We start from the raw sequence: 23,135 nt of genomic DNA on the forward strand, positions 1-23,135 counted from the left end.
CTTTATCACAGGAGGCAATATAAAGTGACGTTCCTCCGCACTAAGAGGACACACATCCAAACCTCAAAAGTGCATGACAACCTCTGCTTCCCTCTGCGAAGGGCCTATCTTGTACCTTTACTTTTTGCCCTTGAAAGAGTCATGGTTATCTACACCAATTCCTTATTTCGCCTTTTTCTTGGCTAACGTCATATGCTAGGGAAAGATCTATATTTATATGTCAACTTGGAAGTAAGTATTCATGAACTATTATTGTTGACATTACCCTTGAGGTAAGTGGTTGGGAGGCGAAACTATAAGCCCCTATCTTTCTCTGTGTCCAACTGAAACTTTGATCTCGTGAGTACCACGTGAGTTGTAGCAATTGTAGAGAACGAAAAGATGATTGAGTATGTGGATTTGCTTTACAAGCTCTTATTTGACTCTTTCTGATGTTGTGATAAATTGCAATTGCTTCAATGACTAAAGGCTATCGGTCGTTAATTCTCGTTAAGGTTCTTGATCCATACTTTACTTTCTGAGGGAATTGTCACTTTAGCATAAGAGATGATATGATAGTGTTGTTGTTCTGATCATGATCATGATGCCTGCATGTTCGTATCTTGTTTTGTCGACACCTCTCTCTCTCTCTCTAAACATGTGGGCATATTTATTGATCTCGGCTTTCGCTTGAGGACAAGCGAGGTCTAAGCTTGGGGGAGTTGATACGTCCATTTTGCATCATGCTTTCATGTTGATATTTATCGCTTTTGGGGCTGTTATTACACTTCACGATACAATACTTATGCCTTTTCTCTCTTATTTTGCAAGCTTTACATGAAGAGGGAGAATGTCGGCAGCTAGAATTCTGGCCAGAAAAAGGAGCAAGTTTGAGATGCCTATTCTGCGCAACTCCAAAAGCTTTGAAAATCAACGTGGATTTTTTTTTGGGATTTATAAAAAATATTGGGCCGAAGAAGTGCCAGAGGAGCGCCAGCAGGAGGCCACAAGCCTGCTAGGCGCGGCCTCCCCCTAGTCGCGCCTAGGGGGCATGTGGGCTCCCACTTGGCCCTCTGGCTCCCCCCTTTTGCTACAAGAAGGGTTTCGGTCTGGAAAATAACAAGAGGAGGCTTTTCAGAGGATTCGCTGCCGCCACGAGGCGGAACTTGAGCAGAACCAATCTAGAGCTCCGGCAGGACGATCCTGTCGGGGAAACTTCCCTCCCGGAGGGGGAAATCGTCGCCATCGTCATCACCAACACTCCTCTCATCGGAGGGGACTCATCACCATCAACATCTTCATCAGCAACATCTCATCTCCAAACCCTAGTTCATCTCTTGTAACCAATCTCCGTCTCGCGACTCCGATTGGTACTTGTAAGGTTGCTAGTAGTGTTAATTACTCTTTATAGTTGATGCTAGTTGGATTACTTGGTGGAAGAGTTTATATTCAGATCTTTGATGCTATTCATTACCTCTCTGGTCATGAATGTGATTATGCTTTGTGAGTAGTTACTTTTGTTCCTAAGGACATGGGATAAGTCATGCTATAAGTAGTCATGTGAATTTGGTATTCGTTCGATATTTTGATGTGTTGTATGTTGTTTTTCCTCTAGTGGTGTTATGTGAACATCGACTACATAACACTTCACCATTATTTGCGCCTAGAGCAAGGCATTGGGAAGTAGTAAGTAGATGATGGGTTGCTAGAGTGACAGAAGCTTAATCCCTAGTTTATGCGTTGCTTCGTAAGGGGCTGATTTGGATCCACTAGTTTAATGCTATGGTTAGACTTTGTCTTAATTCTTCTTTCGTAGTTGCGGATGCTTGCGAGAGGGGTTAATCATAAGTGGGGTGCTTGTCCAAGTAAGGGCAGTACCCAAGCTCCGGTCCACCCACATATCAAACTATCAAAGTAACAAACGCGAATCATATGAACATGATGAAAACTAGCTTGACAGAAATTCCCATGTGTCCTCAGGAGCGTTTTACCTCCTATAAGAGTTTGTCCAGGCTTGTCCCTTGCTACAAAAGGGATTGGGCCACTTTGCTGCACCGTTGTTACTTTTGTTACTTGCTACTTGCTACGAATCATCTCGCCACACAAATACTTGTTACCGATAATTTCAGTGCTTGCAGATATTACCTTGCTAAAAACCACTTGTCAGATCCTTCTGCTCCTCGTTGGGTTCGACACTCTTACTTATCGAAAGGACTACGATAGTTCTCCTATACTTTTGGGTCATCATAACCTTGGAATGCCAAGTGGATGCCCATAGCTACTCGTATTTTGTTGTTATATCTTTGTAGCCCTCGTAACTTGTTTTGTAGTTTCCGAGAGCTACATAATTCGGTTCGCAACGTTCTTTATATGCTTTTGCACCGTCTTCGTGTGTTGCATCCATTCCTGCCATGTTCATGCATGCCTAAATAAGATAACTTGGGGTTCTATCTAGATTAGTAATAGCTCAACTAATTCATGAAAGATGACTAGTGTAGAAATGTCATGCTTCCTTTTATGCCACACATGCATCATATTGCTTGTAGCATTGTAGTTTGCTAGTGTTTATTGGCTGTTCATTTCTTTTGGGTAGCATCGGGAGTTGAGAACGAGCTCGAGGATTCTGTTGAGTACGTTCAGGAAGATCAAGAGCAGTTCTAGTCTGAAGATCTCATAAGCAAGATGATCGTGACCTTGACACCGTTTCTAGCTTTATTATGCCTAGTTGAATTGTTTCCAATCGTTATTCACAGCTGCCTACCACCTGATTAATAAGCCTCCAAACATTTCCATGAAACCTTAACCCTTACCTCCTAGCAAAATATTGTTTGGCTAAGTTAGTACTGCTCAACCCTCTGATAGCATTGCTAGTTGTAGGTGCACGTTGGTCCATGTGATAACATGAGCATTTGATTATCATCTTATTTAAATTATATTTAATTAATGGAAACCTATATACTTGGTAAGAGGCGGAAGGCCTGGACTTTTACTAGGTGATTTGTTCCTCTTTTGTCACCTTAGTTTCGGCTACCGGTGTTTTAATCCATAACTGAGCGCTCCTAACACGTTCGGGGTTGTTATGGGGACCCCCTTGGTAAATCGTTTAGTCTAAGGCTTGTCTGGCAAGACCCAACTTTGGTGTTAAATTTTGCTAACAACTTAATAAAAAAGCATAGGGAATAGCTACCCGGAGGAACTTAATCAACCCCCGGGCCAGTGCTCCTCCTGAGTGTTGGTCCAAAACGGGCAAACTATGGGGCCACCGCGAGGCAACTCGAGGTTTGGTTTAACTCGTAGTGTGACTCATCCGTCATGTCATGAGAACGAGATACGCGGCTCCTATCGGGTTCGTCGACACGTCGGGCGGTCTTGCTGGACTTGTCTTACCTTAACAATATATCTTGCGCATTGGGATTCCGGTGAGACTTTGGGTCTTCTCAGAGTTAAGGTTTTCCACTAAAGAATCCGATGAGGTCGCGAGTTTCGTGATCGAGGATTTCTATGTGGCGTGTGGTAATTTGTGATGGATTAGTTGGAGCATCCCTGCTGGGTTAAATATTTCGGAAAGTCGTGCCCGCAGTTATGTGACAATCATGGATACCTTGTTAACATCTGGTTCTAGATAACGTGAAGTAACTTAATTAAAACCTGTCAACTGTGTGCGTAATTGTGAATGTCTCCTTCAAAGTTCCTTCTCTGATCGAGAACATGATCGGGTTATGACTGACGTAAGTAGGTGTTCAGGATCACTTAGTGATTATTCTTAGTTAATGAACGTCATGCGTAGACCACTATATTTTTAATTCTTGTTCAACGTAAGCTAGCAACCACAAATGGTTAGGTTGTTGCATACTCAAACACATACCCCATCCTCACCTAGTGACTTAGTAAGATTCGATACCAAGGTCATGAGATTGCTGAGTCAATGTGGTTCACAGATTACTACAACCACCCACAGGTACAGGTACCCCAGATACAGATGCTTCCGAAGATACCCAGCTGAAGTAGGAGTTTGACGATGATAGTGGCAGGATGTACGTGACGTATCCCAATGACTAGAGGTCCTTGGTCGTGATCGTGGGCCTAGTGAGGCGGGAACATTTCTTTTGTCGTTTATCTTGTCCGTAGTCGGACCCTGCCTTCTGAATGATTAGAATAAATGTTGTGTCGATCTTGTAACTTAACTTCTGCCGAGTGTAAGCCAAATCTTATACTCATCTCTCTTGTATGTATTGTAATGTCAACCATTCTTGCGAAACGCTTAGATACGCCCCTTTCTCCTTTTGAGGCCTCGCCCCCAAATAAGGAAAGAGTCACATCTTAGTCATTACAACTCGGGTGGTGTGTGAATATTTAACCAGTTAGCCCGCACGCCCGTTTCTCTGTCAGCGGGAATCTTTTTTGGTTTTTGGTTTAAAAATATTTTATCTGTTTTCACCATTAAATCCGTCTCGACGAGATCTTCAAAACCAGATCCCATGTTGATATGTTTCGATGAAAAAAATCAGGCAAAAGTTGTCATGATGTTACACTGTAGTTGCCATACTGTTTATATTACAGTTGTCATAACATGTTCCAGCTAATTTTTCTTATAGCTTTAAAGCTATCGTTATATTTTCAACTACTTTTTATGGTGATTTTTATTAATTGACCATGGTAATTTTTAGCAATTAACCACGACAAATTTAATGCATGGATAATGGCAATTTTTACTAATTCATCATGGCAAATTTAGCTTATAGATCATTGAAATTTTAAGAATTTTGATCATGATCGATGAATTTTTTTTGACCAAAAGTTGCCATGATGTTTACGTTGTAGTTGCCATAATGTTACTATAGTTTCCATGACATGTTCTACCTATTTTTTCTTCTAGATTTAAAGCTACCGCTGTATTTTCAACTACTTTTTACAACATTTTTTATTAATTGATCATGGCAATTTTTTCACCATAACAATTTTAGTTTATGGTTCATGGGAAGTCTAGTTTCTTAATTCCCCATTTTATAATATGTCAAAATTTAGTTTTAAAAGTAGAAGAAAAGTAACAGAAATATATCATGGCAACTTCAGTATAAACACCATGGTAATTCATTTGCAGTAGACATGGCAACTTTTAAACGAAAAATCATCTAAACATATTGATATGAGATCTAGTTTCGAAGATCTCGTCGCGATGGATTTAATGATGAAAACGGATTTTCAATCGGATTTTTCATTTAAGAGATAAAACATTTTAAAAACTGGAAATCAAAAAAAATCCACATGCATGTGGTGACGTGAGACAGGACGCCGGACATGTAGGCATTATCTGTTTGGCCCACACGTAGGCATGTGGGCTGGTTTTCTTAGATACCACACGGAACGTGTGGCAAGACCCTTTAATGTCCACACGTGTGGGATTTAGCGCGACCCAAAAGATTAAGCTATGTGATATATGAGGAGCGGGAGTACTTACTCCTAGAAGTACATAGTCATTTTCCTATATATATATATATAGAGAGAGAGAGAGAGAGGCGACGGCGTCATGCGGATCCAAGGAACGGCGGCACAGCAGCTCCCGACGGCGGCGCGTGGCTGCGCTGGTGGAGATTGGCTGGGCGTGGCGTGCCGGTCGGCTGGACGTGGCTAGAAGATGAAGGTGGAGCTGGGCGTGGCCGGTGGCGGTGGCAGCGGCGACGTTCAGCCGGATCCGGTCTTGGCGGTGGCGACGGCGATGGTAACGCCGATCCAAACATGGTGGTGGCGGCGTCCCCTCCGCCGGGGATGACAGGCCAGGTGGTGGGTCTTTGTGGCGGCACCGGTGACGGCGGATCTTGGGATCCCGTGACCAGGCTCGTCGCAGGATTCGGTACTGGTTGCGAGTCGGGGAGACATAGTTGCCGGTGAAAATCGGGCCGACAGCGGACAATGGCGGTGTTCTATGCCATTATCTTGATGAAGGCTTCGTCCTGTAACTACTATCGATCCACTCGTGCTGCTCCAGGGGAAACCCTAGGATCTGGTTTTCCACATCGGACGATGGCGGCATTGCGGTGTCGTTCCTCTCTAGGGAGCATCGTTTGTGGAGCAACACTGGAAGATAGAGGCAGGAGGTGGAGCGTCTTCGTCCTACACGGAGCTTCGGCGGTGATGCCAGGTCATGCCTGGCCGACAGGTGCTACGCTTTGTCATGCCTGCTCGGCAGGTGCTATGCACGACAGATCTTACGAGTCTTCGCGTCTGGATGGATGAGCGCAGGGAGGTCAATCCACTCGTGTTGCTCCAGGGGAAACCCTAGGATCTGGTTTTCGAGAACGGACGATGGCGGCATTGCGGTGTCGTTCCTCTCTAGGGAGCATCGTTTGTGGAGAAGCGCTGGAAGACGGAAGCAGGAGGTGGAGCGTCTTCGTCCTGCACGGAGCTTCGGTGGTGATGTCAGGTCATGCCTGGCCGACAAGTGCTACGCTTTGTCATGCCTATTCGGCAGGTGCTACGCACGACAGATCTTACAGAGTCTTCGGTCTGGATGGATGAGCGTAGGGAGGTGGCACCGTTGGGCGCCGTGGTGGCGTCGACGGATGGTTGGACTGGCATGGACGATGCGGATTTCTCTCCTGAAGATGGGTCAGCGGTTCGATGATGATGGCGGCTTCTAAAACGTGTGTGTGGTGTACGCTTTAGGTCTGCTGCACCGGCTATTACTTCCGATACGTTATGTGGATAGATCGACACCGGTTTTAGATATGGGGAGTGAGAGCACTCCACATTATCGCATTTTGTAGGTGTGAGTGGGGGCTTCGGGTGGCTTGATGTATGTTCTTGTCATACCTTTGTTGAATAAGTAATAAAGATGGTTGTATGCATCGATTGATGCAGAGGCCGGGGGTTTTAACCTCCTTTTCCAAAAAAAATAGTTAGAGAGAGATATTGTAGAAGTTAATCATGTTGTTTCTTTAGGATTAGGAAAGAAAGCCAAACCGAGTCCTAGTAGTATTAGGATTCCTAGTCCTATTCTATTTCCATAGTCCCTTGTGGACGTGTATAAAAGACACTCTAGGGATGTTGATTGTAACACCAGAAAAACGAAAAGCAATACAAAGTAAAGGCTCGACACGGGCCTTTAGCCATCAAATCCATCGATCAGTTTTATTCGTGTCGCTAGTTACGCAAGTTCCGTCAAGTAGCCGGCCGAAGCAAGAATCGCGTAGGCACGCCTGTACAGCTGCATATGCACGTTCAAAAGCCAACAGATATTTCAGTGTATGATATGATAATAATAATAATAATAATAATAATAATAATAATAATAATAATAATAATAATAATAATAATAATAAGAAGAAGAAGAAGAAGAATAGCGAAATCTGAAACCCTGCTAGCATTTGTCCTATATAAGCCTTTCTACCTCATCTCTCTTCAGCCACAACAACTCAACTAACTACCAGCTTGATTCAGAGCTTAGAAGAGGCAATGGGCTCTACCGCCACTAAGAAGGACGCAGCTAGCGACGAGGAGGCATGCATGTACGCGTTGCAGCTGGCAACATCCTCTATTCTGCCAATGACGCTAAAGAACGCCATCGAATTGGGCATGCTCGAGACGATTGTGAGCGCCGATGGGAAGGCCCTATCCCCGTCGGAGGTGGCTGCGCAGCTGCCGTGCAAGGCCAATCCGGATGCGCCGGCCATGGTGGACCGTATGCTGCGGCTGCTTGCCTCGCACAAGGTCGTGACGTGCCACATGGAGAAAGGTGAGGATGGTCTCCTCACCCGCCGGTATAGTCCGGCTCCGGTGTGCAAGTGGCTCACGCCCAACGAGGATGGCGTCTCCATGGCACCGATGCTCCTTATGGTCCAGGACAAGGTCCTGATGGACTGCTGGTGAGCTTGTTATATTTCGCTCAACGACAGAGCATCGACCTGTTTTACTTTTATCATCATGTACAAGAACTGGGGTTTTTTTGTCGAAAACAATTATTACTCGCAATAACTCGTATGAAGTAAGAACACTACTAAACACCTAGCCGATCGACATGTTTTCATCAGTTTATGTTTTAGCTATTTTTCCATTTGGACATTTCGTTCGGTGGATCTAACTAGATGAAATTAGAAAGTAAGCGCATAGGTCGCTAAAGGGCAAGCATGAAGCACGAAGGCAGGAACTGACTAGATCAGCGGCCTACTTTTCTTGCCTAGTCGGTTCGAGGATGGAGAAAAGGCCATCGGAATACAAAATAGAAATAATTCCTTAACACCATCTCAGTAAATGAAACACTTGAAATAGAAATTACATTCACGTATGTAGACTACCTAACAACAACTACAAACACTGGCACGAGCTCAAGGTGTGCCGTCATCATCACCCCTCACTCATCAAATCCACCCAGTCTCTGGAACAGCATGATGTTTAGGTTAAGTCCAAATATGAAATATCAAGGATACATACAACCAAAAATAACAAAGAAGAATGAAAAAGAAAACAAAAATGGCCAGCCGACCATTAAGCCCGGATCATATGAAAGAGGTTTGCATCTAGCACCAGACGCGGGATCAATGTATAGCTCAGAAACAGCTTTTTTATTTCGTGGGCAGGTTAAAGAACTCATGACACCTTGAGTTTGACAAAATATTGACGACACACTCTAGTTAGTTCATCTAAAAGTCCCACCGGACGGGGACGCGCGGGCGGGCAATATATAATCCAACACACATGTCAGCTAAAATATATAGCTCTTTTTTCCCAATGGTCAAATTTATTATGAAACACTTCATGGTTGTTGTTTGTTAAAGCAGAAATCAATGTACGGAAAATGAGATGTTGATGAAATAACTTCTATATCTACTTTTTTATATTTATTTTCTCGTGATGTTGTCTTGGAACTTGTCTGCGTTGCAAAATCAAAGCTGTAATTAGTAAAAAAAAACGTTTGCAGGTATTATTTGAAGGATTCTGCAGTTGATGGTGGCCTCCCATTTAACAAGGCGCATGGGACTACTGTGTTCGAGTACCAGGGCAAGGATACACGCTTTAATAGTGTGTTCAATGAGGGTATGAAGGGTCACAGTAGCATCATCATTAAGAAGCTTCTCGAGTTGTACATGGGCTTTGAAGACATCAGCACTATTGTCGACGTTGGTGGTGGTGTCGGCACGACGATCCATGCCATCACCTCTAAATACCCTCACATTAGGGGGATTAACTTCGACCTCCCACATGTCATCGCGGAGGCGTTCCAATCTCTTCATGTGCAACACATTGGCGGCGACATGTTTGAGAAAGTGCCTCCGGGTGACACCATAATAATGAAAGGGATCCTTCACGATTGGAATGATGAGCATTGTATGACCCTGCTGAGGAACTGCTATGACGCCTTGCCAACACAAGGTAAGGTGGTAGTCGTGGAGTGCATCCTACCGGTGTCACCAGAAGCAAAGCTAGGGGAACAGGTGGTGCTCAATGTGGACATGATCATGCTTGCCCACACCCCTAGTGGCAAGGAAAGGTACCTCAATGAGTTTGAAGAACTTGCTATGGGCGCAGGGTTCAGCAGGGTCAATACTACCTACATCTACGCTGAATCATGGGCTATTGAATTTATCAAATAGCCGCATTTCATATGGTCTTCTCGGTGCTCCTAAGTTTATTATCAACTTATGCTTCAGAATAATATTTTAAATAAATTGGTTTATGTATCAAACGGGCTACGAGCACAACTAGATTTCTTGTATTCAAAACTTGGTTATCACACTTCTAATTAAAAAATATAAGCCTATATATGTTTGCTCTGCGTGGATCATTTCCTTGGAAGAAGCTAAACATGTGTGAATGATCATCGTGCAACCATATCTTTGCTACAAGTTGGCATATCACTGCTAGAATCTAGTTTTGTGTCGAGGTCCAGAACTTCGCAGAGTTTGTTCTATCGGCAACTCGACAAACTTTTCTCTACCGAGTTTGATTCAAAGTTAAACTCCACGGCGATAGGCAACTCACCAGAGGTGTGGCTTTGTCTAGTTCTAACGAAAAATGACTTGTTGAAAAAAAAAACTCAGAAGAATATAAAATTCTTTGAGTTCCAAACAGAAAAAACTTGGTTAAGTATAACAAGTGGGCCGTGCTATACAAGTGGGAGAGGACACGTGATCGAGACGTCGGTCTTTCTTTGCAGAGTTTTAGCAAGGGAGACTTGGTAAACATTTTGTATTTATCATTTTTTTTAAATAGGAATTCCAGGCGTTAGAAGTTTGTCAATTTGCGGCCAAAAAAGATCGATATACATTTTCTCTTTCTGATTTTCTTTAAATTGGAATGCCAGGGGTCACACTGTGTCGAGTTTCAGCTGAACTTTACACGGTAAAAAATAATCATTTTTAATGGGAATACCATGGGATTGTGTTGCAGAGTTTAGTAGGTGACTACCCACAAATATAGAAGATTAATTATAATTCATTCGATAAATAAAAGTGTTCAACCCAACGAGAAGCAAAATAAAATAATAAGCAATTTTCAGCAAGGTATTCTCCGCAAGTGCTGCAAGTAGCACTGATAGATACGTTTGTTCTACATGGATCATTGCCTTGGAAGAAGCTAAACGTGTGTGAATGATCATGGTGCAACCATATCTTTGTTACAACTTAGCATATCACTACTAAAATCTGGTTTTGGGTCAAGGTCCAGAACTTCGCCGAGTTTGTTCTATAAGAAACTCGCACACTTTTGTCTGCCAAGTTCAATTCAAAATTGAACTTGACGGGGATAGACAGCTCACCAGAGGTGTGGCTTTGTCTAGTTCTAACGACTTGGCGAACAAAATCAACTTGGAAGAATCTAGGTTTCTCCGAGTTCCTAGAAAAAACTTGTTGAAGTATTACAAGTGAGCCGTGCTATATAAGTGGCACCACACAAGCGACATCCGTTTTTTTTTTTTTTTGCAGAGTTTTAGAAACGAAGACTCGGTAAAAAAATTATATTTATCATTTTTTAAATAGTAATTCCAGGCGTCACAAGTTTATCGAGTTGCCGCCAAAGATCTATAGACATTTTTTATTCTTGATTTTCCTTAAATGGGAATGCCAGGGGTCACGCTTTGTTGAGTTTCAGCTGAACCTTACCCTATAAAAATTCATTTTTAATTAAAATACCATGGGATTACGTTGCGGAGTTCGGTACGTAATGACCTACAAGTATAGGGGATCAATCGTATTTCTTTCAATAAGTAAGAGTGTTCAATCCAACAAGGAGCGAAATGAAATGACAAGCAGTTTTCAACAAGGTATTCTCTACAGGTTCTGCAAGTAGCACCGATAGATAATTTTGTAGCAAAATAATTTATAACAAGTAACAAGTAACAATGGTGTAGCAAAGATGCAGCAAGGTGGCTCAATCCTTTTATAGCGAAGGACAAGCCAGAAAGTTTTCTTATATAAAGCAAGGTGCTCTCGAGGATACATGAAAATTGTCATCTAGTCACCTTTATCATGTTGAGTTGATTAGTGTTCGATATTTTAATAATTTGGTACGTGGGTGGACATGTGCATGGCTTTTGTTCTTATTTGAACAAGCAACCCACTTATGATACCCCCTTCTTGTAAGCATCCGCAACTACAAAAGAGGAACTAAATAAATCCCACCATAGCATGAAACATGTGGATCCAAATCAGCCCCTTACGAAGTAACAAATAAACTTATAACTCCCCAATGCCTTCCTTTAGGCACAAATATGACGAATTGTCATGTAGTTGACGTTCACATTACCAAATTAAAGGAAGCAACAACATACGTATCATCAAAATATCGAACGAATACCAACTTCACATGATTACTTATAACAAGACTTCTCCCATGTCCTTGAGAACAAAAGTAACTACTCGGAGATCATCACAATGTTCAAGATCAGATGTATAATGATTATGATTAATGTTCTGAACATATTATCGTCCATTGAGTAAATCAACTAGCATCCACTACAAGATGTAATCAACACTAATAGCAACTCCCAAGTACCAATCTGAGGTTTCGAGATCAATATTGAATACAAAAGATGAACTAGGCTTTGAGATGAGATGGTGTTGGTGAAGATTGGTCCTCCCATGAATAAGGAGGCGACGGTGATGACAATATCTTCGATTTCCCCCTCCTGAAGGAAACTTTCCCCGACAGATTTGCTTTGCCAGAGAGCAAAAGTACTCCCGCCCAGGATTCCTCCTCGAGACGACGGTGCTTCGTCCCGAAAGTATCCTCCTGATTATTTCTAAGTCAAAATCCTTCATATAGCAGAAGATGGGTACCAGAGACCACTTGTGGGACCCGCGAGGCATCAGGGCGTGCCATGTTGCCTTGTGGGCAACCGGTGGGCCCCCTCCAGTGGTTTTTTCATGCAATAATTCTCATATATTCTATAAAAATTTCCCGTAAAATTTCAGGTCATTTGGAGTCTTGAAAATTTCCTGCCTTTTTCATAGCCTTGAGGTCCAAAATTCCAGTTTGCGGCAATTTTCATCTTTGTGTAAATCATGCAAATTAAGAAAGAAAAGGCATTAGACTTGTATTATAAAGTGGAATAATGTTCGAAAATAATATGAATAACAATAGAAAATCATGATGCACAATGCAGGTATTAGTAGGCAACAACTTGGTAGACACTAATAGTCGGGCCTTCGAGTCACGTGTAGTTGACCAGCTCACCATGTGTATCTCGAGATGAAGGAGGATCATGATGACAACAACGCACACATCTATGATCTTTCTAATCGTTTCTGTTATTTTTCTCATTGCAAGTAGTTAATCTGATTAAATTGTATGTCGTCACTATAAGAAATATGCCCATACATGATGTTTTTTAAAATGTCGTTGATGAACTCGTCATAAATCTATGACGATTTCATCCGAGATTGTCGTAAGCCATTTGAGGGGATCAAATCTACATATAAATTACGATGATGTGAGTCAAAAATGTCGTAACAGCATAAGATGAGATCGTCATAACTTTTACGACGATTATAAAAACATCGTAACATGTTCTAACTATGTTGACATGTCACTCGTGAGTCCATTCTATCCCACCTCATCCTAGTTTGTGAAAATATCCCAAATCACATTGTTTTCATACAAATTCTGTTTTCACACAATCTATTTTCACACAAATTATAAGAAAATGAAAATATCCCAAATCACATTGTTTGTCATCCCAAAGTAGACACATATGCATAATATTGATTAATTTTGACAAACTGTATGTTTACCCTGAATAATAGGATGAAAAATATAAGAGAACAAAAGAAAAAGAGAAAATTACACAAGCTTAAATCTGATTGGTGGAATGAGTTTTGACATGGATCGGTGACATGGCAAACATCCGGCCATCCATCCACCCGTCCATCCACACCCCCCCCCCCGGAGCAAACCTCACCCAACCCATCGTGCCCTCCTCTTCCTCTCTCTGCGCTAACCCTAGCCGACGCCTCCCTCTCTCCCCCAATCCCACCCGATACGGATCGCCCAACCCTAGCCGCCGCCGTGATCTGACCAGGGGTAGCCGCGACGGCGACGCGGAGAGGAGTGCCGCCCCGTAGAGTGACCGCTTCGTCTGTGTGGAGGCCGTCGCCCAGGAGGGCAATGACGCCGGTGGCATGGTGGCCACTGCAGAGGGCGCGGTGCGGGCCAGCCTCGACACCGACGAGCTCATGGCGCTCATGCACGGCTCAGGGGCACGCCGAGTGGAGGAGGGGGAGGGGAGGGTGGGGGATTTGGTTTGTGATTTTTGGATTTTCGGTCCGAGCGGCGATGGGGTTGTTGTCGCGGTCGGAGGAGGTGGCGGCCCTGGTCAGGCTCAAGGTGGCGGCGGGGCCGATCAGGCACGAGATCCCTCCTGAGATGCACTGGGCCTTCGCCTACGAGATGCTCCAGCGGGTCTCCTACAGCTTGGCGCTCGGACCCAAGATCCGCAATGCCGTAAGCGCTCCTTCTCCTCCCTTTCCCCCCTTCAATCCAGATCCCCTCCAATCCCTGGAATCCCTGAGGCACTCACGGCCGCTGATTTTGACCCTTCCTGCAGGTGTGCGTCTTCTACCTCGTGCAAGGTCTGGTTCTGATTCCGCCATGGATCCGATTCCTTGGTGCTCGTTTGGGGATCCGATCCGGTCTGGTCTCTTGTCTCCTCTCCTCTTGCTTGGATTCGATTCGATTGACCACCATTACTATGTATATAGATCTTTCTAGAGATTTTCGCATCTACTGCTACTAGTTGGATTCATAGCTGTATTGCACATACTACTACTACTATCGATTAAATGAAAAAGGAAGTCATTCTTTGCTTCTACTGCCTGAACAATGTCCTGTCGGCTGCACCATGGCTCTTCTATACTCCTCAAGTATCAGTGAGTAAACAAGGATAAAAATGATGGGGACTTTGCACCTTTGAGAAAACTGTAGGTGGTTTACCCACTGCAAGCATGTTAAGGAAGCAAAATATTTTCACAGAGAGTTTCCAGTAGAGTGGCAATTTTTGAATGGCACTTCAGCTGTGAAATTCAGAGCAAGACTTCCTGTTTTGCTGTGGAGTTTAGACCTTCAGCTTATCATTCAAGACTTATATGCATGCGTTTCCAGTTGTAGAATTCAAAGCAAGACTTCATGTTTTTCTGAAATTTAACATGTCAGCATCATTAATCTTGTCTGACTGAATGTTTCCAAAATTAACATGATTGAGTGTTTCCAAAATTAATAGAATCTTGCCATTTCCCGATTGAATGTTTCCAAAATTAACAGAATCTTGTCATTTCCTGATTAAAAGTTTTTTGATTAAATGTTTCTAAAATTAACAAAACCTTGTCATTTCCCAATTGAATGTTTCCAAAATTAACAAAATCTTGTCATTTCCTGATTAAAAGTTTCCTGATATTTTTTTCCCAATACAAACAAAATCTTGCCATTTCTTGGTCGAAATAGCAGCAACAGCAGGTGACAGGGAAAGGATAGGATGCTGCGAGACATCGGTGTGACAGCGAGGTGGCGGCGTGCAATGGGCTGGGTGGTTGCGTGTGGTGGCGCTGGTCGCTCTGACCACCGTGCGGAAGCTAGGGTGGTGCACCGTAGAAGCCGGCGTGCGAGGGCTGTGGCGGCGACGCGCTCTGATCCGGGGCCATGGAATGTGCTATCGGTGGTTGGGGTGGTCGCGGCAGGAGGAGACGAGATCGCGTTGGGAGGGAATCACGGAGGTGCAGATCGTGGGCAGCGGAGGAGCAGGTTGACGGGCGGAGGAAGAAGAAAGGAGACAGGATCTATCTATAACAGATTTGATGGTACGATGGGGTTTTGGCAAAATTTCCATTACAATGTGGGTGTGACATTAATTTCGGGATGGAGGGAGTACTAATATATTGTTGCAAGCACTGGAATTTCCATTCCATCTGTATAAAAATGTATGTGTAGTGATTGTTGTATTTTGTTGTGTTCACTATTCAGGTTAGGATTGCTCGGATCTTTACCACCTATGGCCCGCGCATGTGCATTGACGATGGCCGTGTTGTCAGGAACTTTGTTGCTCAGGTAAACACACAACGCTATTGCTCTGCTAGTTTAAAAACCGCAAGTTTCTTTTCATTTCCGAACTAACACCCAAATGCTCTATGTTAATATAATGGCAGGCGCTAAGGAAGGAGCCTTTGACGGTTTACGGCGATGGCAAGCAGACCAGGAGTTTCCAATACGTTTCTGATTTGGTAGGTCATCTCTAACCATCAATGAACAATAATTATGGCTATGCTATCTGGAATGCGCTTTCTAAAATAGCACTCTTCCAAGTTGAGGGGTTGATGAGGCTGATGGAAGGTGATCACATTGGGCCATTCAACTTGGGCAACCCCAGTGAGTTCACCATGCTGGAACTGGCCATTCAACTTGGGCAACCCCGATGAGTTCACCATGCTGGAACTGGCCATTCAACTTGGGCAACCCCGGTGAGTTCACCATGCTGGAACTGGCCATTCAACTTGGGCAACCCCGGTGAGTTCACCATGCTGGAACTGGCCAAGGTTGTCCAGGACACCATCGACCATGATGGTGAGTTCAATAACACTATTATGATGATGGTGTGTTGAGCAGAGGATGTGAAACATTTAGACCACTTAGACCTTTTTTGGTCTTTGATGTATCTAAAATCGAGCTTTTTAAAACTGATGCTAGGCATACCATCACTATATATATATATTGTTGTAGAGATTCTTGAGGTGGTTCTGTTATTGTGGTACGCAATGGAGTTTGTCATCTAAGCATATGATGTTACTAGGAGATGCTACTGAGATGTCACCCATCGTTGAAGTATCTTAAACCGAACTTTTTAAAACTGATGCTTGGTTTAGCTAGTGCTTGTAGCTTAGAGTGAGTATTGCTTATCTGCTTGTCAATCGAAATCCACAACACACTCAATTTAGTAGTGAGTATTGCTTATTGCTTATCTATTTGTCTTCTTAAAAAGAATGGCATGTTGATTGAGGCCAAACATTGATGGGAATGCCTTAGCTTTTTCTTTTTCTGCTGGAAACCTTTTTTTTTGCTTCAGATTTCTTGACTGGTCAGCCTGGCATCTTACCTTATTAACTATAGCAACATGTTTTTACTCTTACTTTAATTGAAGTATTCTGCAGTATGCAAATCAATTCTTTAAATGTTGCATTATTGGCAACATGGAGACAAACCTTAAACTTATATCGGCTAAACTTGGTCACTTGGACGGCAGACTGAGCCACCAGCCTACCACATGTCCATATCTATACAAGTTTAATTTGTTTTCTTTTACTGTCAGTGTGAACCGCATCATTGGTTGTTGGGTACTGGACTGCGGTGGCATATCCTTCCATGTAATTTTTTAAAGGCGATGGATGCAAATCTAGTTGCATCGGTATACTCTAGTACACTCAATTTAATTGTCAGCTTGCCAAAAGAGACGTAGTAGTTGAATCTAACCATATAGTAGTAGTAATAAAAAATACTATACGTTTTGGTGTGGCCAAACTGCTGTACATTATGTTTTTAGTAAGGATCTCAAGTTCTTAACACAAACTTGCTAAGTTTTGAACACTAACTCTAATATTTTTTATATTTATTTCCGTTTGTTTGATTCATGTGCAGTGTAATGTTCTTGTAGGATGGCAAGTTGTCGCATCTCGAGCATGTCTCATAGGAGAGTGGAATGAAGTCCATTGTATTGTTGGGATAGTAGCAGATGTGTAAGGAAATGTATCCATTGTACTGTCATTTCTATTGTGTAATTCTGTCCGTTCTTGCTATATTCATGTGTAAGGAAATGTATTCATGAGATGAGTTATTATGTTATGTAAACCTGGGAGATGTATTATGTGATGTTATATGATGGACGATTTTAATTTGACTTGGAGTTTTCTTGATTTGAATATGAAATAGTGTTGGATTTAATATTGGACAAATAATTGGGTTGAAAAGGCTCAACAAATACAAATGAAAACAAGTTCTGAAACAAAAAGTTGCTGAATTCAAAAATGAAAAAGGTCAAAACTGAAACTGGACCAAATGTATTTGGGCACTAAAAGGCCAGGGCCCAAATTATAATGATAAAAAAATTCAAAAAAATACTATGATTGTAAATAGGCTAAGGCCCAAAAAGAAGCCCAATAAGAAAAAGCCCAAAAAAATAAAACCAGCCCATGTGATCATTGAAATGGGTTGGGCTGATTTGAACCATGATGTTTTGATTTCGTCGTAATTTTGCCACATAGGACTGCCACGTAGGACTGGGTTTGATTGCGTAAAAGTTACGACGATTTTGATCAAAACATCGCTGTTGTTCATTTGTGACGCTCCGTTTTTTACGCTTGGTTTTTCGTCGTGAGTTCATCGTAAAATAAAAACCATGACGATGTAGCGAAGAAAAAATAGCGTCGTGTATTAGCATATTCCTTATAGTGCGTCTATCGCACACATCTTGATCTATGTAATTGTTTCTATTACTTTGGTATTTCATAGATAGTTCATCTGGGCGACTTGTTTGTCATCCATTGCACACATCTTCATCTGTCTAATCATTTATGTTATTTTAACTCATGACGAACAGTTCATAAGCCGGTGACTACTGATGTGGGGATAACCTTGGGGTAGGCAAAAAAGCAAGGACTCCTTCATTCTCCCTCGAAAAACACGCACAGAACGACCAGTTTCCCACGAGGGGCCGGCTACGTCTGGCCGGCTGGATGGTCGAGCCGGCTCGGGCGAGGCCACTCCCCCTCCAACTCGACTGCAGCTCGCTAGCAGGCGGGTCAGCCCCAGTTACATCGCCGTGATAAACCGCGTCCGGGACATCAACACCAAAGGTATGGCTACATCGTTTCAGGTACCGCTAACCTGACCGCGCGAGGCTACAGTGGAGGGGTCGTACCACTGACCATCACCGACTGTGACCAGCCGAGACAACACAATGATGAGCACACCCCCGTCCACTCCATTACTTGCTCCGGCGTTGCAAGAGCGCAGCCGGCCGTATGCTGACTGAAGCCAGCTACACAAGATGACGCGCAGAACGTGGCGCACGCCGCTGCGTAACAAGCATGCAGCAATAGCGACGCCCGACGAGCAGGCCCCAACTCCAGACAGGACCCAGCAGCCGGCGAGCCCCCACTTGCGACAAGATTTCTCCAGCCGGTGGGCCCCTTGGCCGGCTCAAGAGGCTGTCAGCCGGGTCCCACCCGGTACCTTCTATACCTATTGTAAGCCACGGGGTTGGCATATAAAACCCCCTGGCACTGCCCCATTAAAGGGGTAGGCTGATCACACACCCACACATGCAGGAGAGGCAAAGAGAGCTCCCAACTCCTTCTTCCTCCTTCATCATACAGCTCAAAGAGCATATGATATCCCCATCCGGATCATCAACCAACTCAAGCAGGACTAGGGGTGTTACCTTCCATGAAGGAAACTAACTTGTATGCCTTGCATGACATTGCATCCCCGTGCCGCTCCCGCGAGCGGCTCGGGCGCAACCCTAGCCCCCGCCGCCACCACCCCACGACTCGCCTCTCCCCTCCCTTGCCGCCGCCGGGAGATGCCGCCGGGCAAAGCCTGTGCGTGCGTCGGCGGCGGCGGGGCTCATCCCTCCCCCACAAGGCATCCGGGCGGCACGGGATGGCCGACCCTGTGGAGGCGCCCGGCTCGGCGGGATGCGTAGGGCCGGCGGCGGCTTGGGGTGGCACCGAGGGTGTGTGACCGACGCGAGCTCGGCGAGGCCGGAGCGCGCGTGTATGCAGCACAGACATAGCGAGCTGGACTGCTGGAGGCGGAATGGCGCAGCCGATGCACACGGGGGGCTGGGCAGTGCGCGGCCGTCGCGCGGGGTGGGGCGGCGCGAGCAGGCGAAGTGGCTGCGGCGCGAGCGGGCGGAGGGGCGGTAGTACGAGGCAGACGGCGTCCTGGATCTGGACGCGGCGGCGCATCTGGTCCCGGTTGGGCCAGATCTGGGCTCAGCGGGCCCGCTCGTCCTGGGTTATCAGTGCTTTGCCGCTGCCGGCAAAGGCGGTGGTGCTGCTTTGCCGCTCTTGGAGATGTGGAGGATAGCAGCGCGGCGGCACGGCAACTGGTGGCTGGAGCTGGGCGACTACGACGGCGTGAGGTGTTGTGTGGTTTTTGCTGGCCGTGTTTGACTGGTGGTTGGCGGCGGCAGGCTCTCTGATGCATCTGGGATTCTTGCAAGGGATGTTGGCGGGCTGCGATGGCAATGGGTTTGGTGAGCTCCGGGTGAAAGTCTAGCAAGACCTTGGTTGATGTCGGAGGCGACAACGTCTTTGGACGTAGTTTCCCTCCTTGGAGGCCTCGTCGTGTGGAGCCCCTTCACCTCCCTTATCGTCTCAGTCAAATTCCGCGTGAAAACCTTAGCTCTGGCCTTGGCCGCAGCGGGCATCGACGCGTTCGGTCACTTCCTCCTTGGGGGCGATGCCTTTGGAGGTCCGGTCCCTTGTCAGCTCTGGTGGCTTTGGAGTTTTTGTCGTCGGCCAGGTGTCTGCGCGGCCTCGGGGCCGGTGTGGAAGTCGGAGCGGCGGCTCCGGAGATTTCCTCTGCGTCTGGTGTTGCCTTTTGTCACTTGGGAGGCAAAACCATTGACTCGGCTGGAACGCGGCCTCGGGGCCGGTGTGGATGTCGGAGCAGCGGCTCCGGAGATGGTTGTCGGGTGTCGGCTTTGGTTGCTCGGGTGATGGAGTTGGCGGCTCGTCGGACGCGCGGCCTCGGGGTCGGTATGTGTTCTTGTTGGTTGTAAGTCGGAACTAAAATTTTTGAATTTTGATTTTGTCAAAAATTTTGGCCTCCATGGAGGCCGACCTTCAAAACGCCATTCTCGGATAAGAGCATCTATAACCGGACCCCTCAAACTCACCTCAAACATTCGGACAGGTCGTTCGGTGACTAACCGGTCATAAATATAGGAAGGATATGGGAGACCGGGCGCGCCCCGGCATGCCCGCCACGTTGGACTGGCGGCTTGATCCCACGCGGACTCGCCGAGAAACCCGATGGTCCGACGGACGCCTCGACCATCCGTGCGGTGTGAAGGCCATGTGGCGCCGCTCCGGCTATTTAAACCGGACGATGCCCCCCAGACCTAGCACATCCGCCTCCTCCCTCTCTCCTCCACCACCTAAGCACTTCCCTCTCCGAGCCCGTCAGCCATGCCACCAAGTCGTCGGCATTACACGATACAACATTGTCTCTTCCTCCTTCAGCAGTTCTGGATTTGAAGGGAAGCGCGGCTACCTCTGGAATCGAGGGAGGATTTCAAGGAGGGGGAGATGGGGAAGGTGTTGGAATTATGCCCTAGAGGCAATGATAAATATAGTTATTATTATAATTCCTGTATCAAGATAATAGTTTATTATCCATGCTATAATTGTATTGAATGAAGACTCATTTACATGTGTGGATACATAGACAAAACACCGTCCCTAGCATGCCTCTAGTTGGCTAGCCAGTTGATCGATGATAGTCAGTGTCTTCTGATTATGAACAAGGTGTTGTTGCTTGATAACTGGATCACGTCATTGGGAGAATCACGTGATGGACTAGACCCAAACTAATAGACGTAGCATGTTGATCGTGTCATTTTGTTGCTACTGTTTTCTGCGTGTCAAGTATTTATTCCTATGACCATGAGATCATATAACTCACTGACACCGGAGGAATGCTTTGTATGTATCAAACGTCGCAACGTAACTGGGTGACTATAAAGATGCTCTACAGGTATCTCCGAAGGTGTTAGTTGAGTTAGTATGGATCAAGACTGGGATTTATCACTCCGTGTGACGGAGAGGTATCTCGGGGCCCACTCGGTAATACAACATCACACACAAGCCTTGCAAGCAATGTAACTTAGTGTAAGTTGCGGGATCTTGTATTACGGAACGAGTAAAGAGACTTGCCGGTAAACGAGATTGAAATAGGTATGCGGATACTGACGATCGAATCTCGGGCAAGTAACATACCGAAGGACAAAGGGAATGACATACGGGATTATACGAATCCTTGGCACTGAGGTTCAAACGATAAGATCTTCGTAGAATATGTAGGATCCAATATGGGCATCCAGGTCCCGCTATTGGATATTGACCGAGGAGTCTCTCGGGTCATGTCTACATAGTTCTCGAACCCGCAGGGTCTGCACACTTAAGGTTCGACGTTGCTTTATGCGTATTTGAGTTATATGGTTGGTTACCGAATGTTGTTCGGAGTCCCGGATGAGATCACGGATGTCACGAGGGTTTCCGGAATGGTCCGGAAACAAAGATTGATATATAGGATGACCTCATTTGATTACCGGAAGGTTTTCGGAGTTACCGGGAATGTACCGGGAATGACGAATGGGTTCCGGGAGTTCACCGGGGGGGGCAACCCACCCCGGGGAAGCCCATAGGCCTTGGGGGAGACACACCAGCCCTTAGTGGTCTGGTGGGACAGCCCACAAGTGCCCTACGCGCCAAGGAGAAGAAAATCAAGAGAGAAAGAAAAAAAAAGGAGGAGGTGGGAAGGAAGGGGGACTCCCTCCCACCAAACCTAGTGCAACTCGGTTTGGGGGGAGAGTCCTCCCCCTTGGACTCGGCCGACCCCCTTGGGGCTCCTTGAGCCCCAAGGCAAGGCCCCCTCCCTCCCACCTATATATACGGAGGTTTTAGGGCTGATTTGAGACGACTTTTCCACGGCAGCCCGACCACATACCTCCACGGTTTTTCCTCTAGATCGCGTTTCTGCGGAGCTCGGGCGGAGCCCTGCTGAGACAAGGTCATCACCAACCTCCGGAGCGCCGTCACGCTGCCGGAGAACTCTTCTACCTCTCCGTATCTCTTGTTGGATCAAGAAGGCCGAGATCATCGTCGAGCTGTACGTGTGCTGAACGCGGAGGTGCCGTCCGTTCGGTACTAGATCGTGGGACTGATCGCGGGATTGTTCGCGGGGCGGATCGAGGGACGTGAGGACGTTCCACTACATCAACCGCGTTCTCTAACGCTTCTGCTGTACGGTCTACAAGGGTACGTAGATCACTCATCCCCTCTCGTAGATGGACATCACCATGATAGGTCTTCGTGCGCGTAGGAAAATTTTTGTTTCCCATGCGACGTTCCCCAACAGTGGTATCAGAGCTAGGTTCATGCGTAGATGTCTTCTCGAGTAGAACACAAAAGTTTTTGTGGACGGTGATGTGCGTTTTGCTGCCCTCCTTAGTCTTTTCTTGATTCCACGGTATTGTTGGATTGAAGCGGCTTGGACCGACATTACTCGTACGCTTACGAGAGACTGGTTTCATCGTTACGAGTAACCCCCTTTGCTCAAAGATGACTGGCAAGTGACGGTTTCTCCAACTTTAGTTGAATCGGATTTGACCGAGGAGGTCCTTGGATGAGGTTAAATAGCAACTCATATATCTCCGTTGTGGTGTTTGCGTAAGTAAGATGCGATCCTACTAGATACCCTTGGTCACCACATAAAACATGCAACAACAAAATTAGAGGACGTCTAACTTGTTTTTGCAGGGTATGCTTGTGATGTGATATGGCCAACGATGTGATGTGATATGTTGGATGTATGAGATGATCATGTTGTAATAGAAATATCGACTTGCACGTCGATGGTACGGCAACCGGCAGGAGCCATACGGTTGTCTTTATACT

The 23,135-nt window shown here is 45.5% G+C and overlaps 1 protein-coding gene and 2 pseudogenes across 1 annotated transcript; all 3 read left to right on the top strand.

Annotated features, from left to right (window-relative positions):
• The first annotated feature begins 7,426 nt into the window (after positions 1 to 7,426).
• LOC123420070 (flavone O-methyltransferase 1-like) lies at positions 7,427 to 9,591 on the top strand. The gene is made up of 2 exons (XM_045107268.1): positions 7,427 to 7,841; positions 8,894 to 9,591. Exons 1-2 carry the CDS (start codon positions 7,432 to 7,434, stop codon positions 9,564 to 9,566), a joined length of 1,083 nt encoding a protein of 360 aa, XP_044963203.1. The 5' UTR covers positions 7,427 to 7,431; the 3' UTR covers positions 9,567 to 9,591.
• Positions 9,592 to 16,056: 6,465 nt separating this feature from the next.
• LOC123422782 lies at positions 16,057 to 16,143 on the top strand (annotated as a pseudogene).
• Positions 16,144 to 16,227: 84 nt separating this feature from the next.
• On the top strand, positions 16,228 to 16,313 carry LOC123422738 (annotated as a pseudogene).
• The last annotated feature ends 6,822 nt before the right edge of the window (positions 16,314 to 23,135 follow it).

The sequence above is a fragment of the Hordeum vulgare genome, chromosome 1H (genome assembly GCF_904849725.1).
Source record: "Hordeum vulgare subsp. vulgare chromosome 1H, MorexV3_pseudomolecules_assembly, whole genome shotgun sequence".
NCBI lineage: Eukaryota > Viridiplantae > Streptophyta > Magnoliopsida > Poales > Poaceae > Hordeum > Hordeum vulgare.

Excerpts from the sequence above, each read along its gene's own strand:
- LOC123420070 (XM_045107268.1), top strand. The coding sequence starts at position 7,432 with ATGGGCTCTACCGCCACTAAGAAGGACGCAGCTAGCGACGAGGAGGCA. Across the intron at positions 7,842-8,893 it reads AAGGTCCTGATGGACTGCTG|GTATTATTTGAAGGATTCTG; the intron begins GTGAGCTTGTTA and ends AAACGTTTGCAG.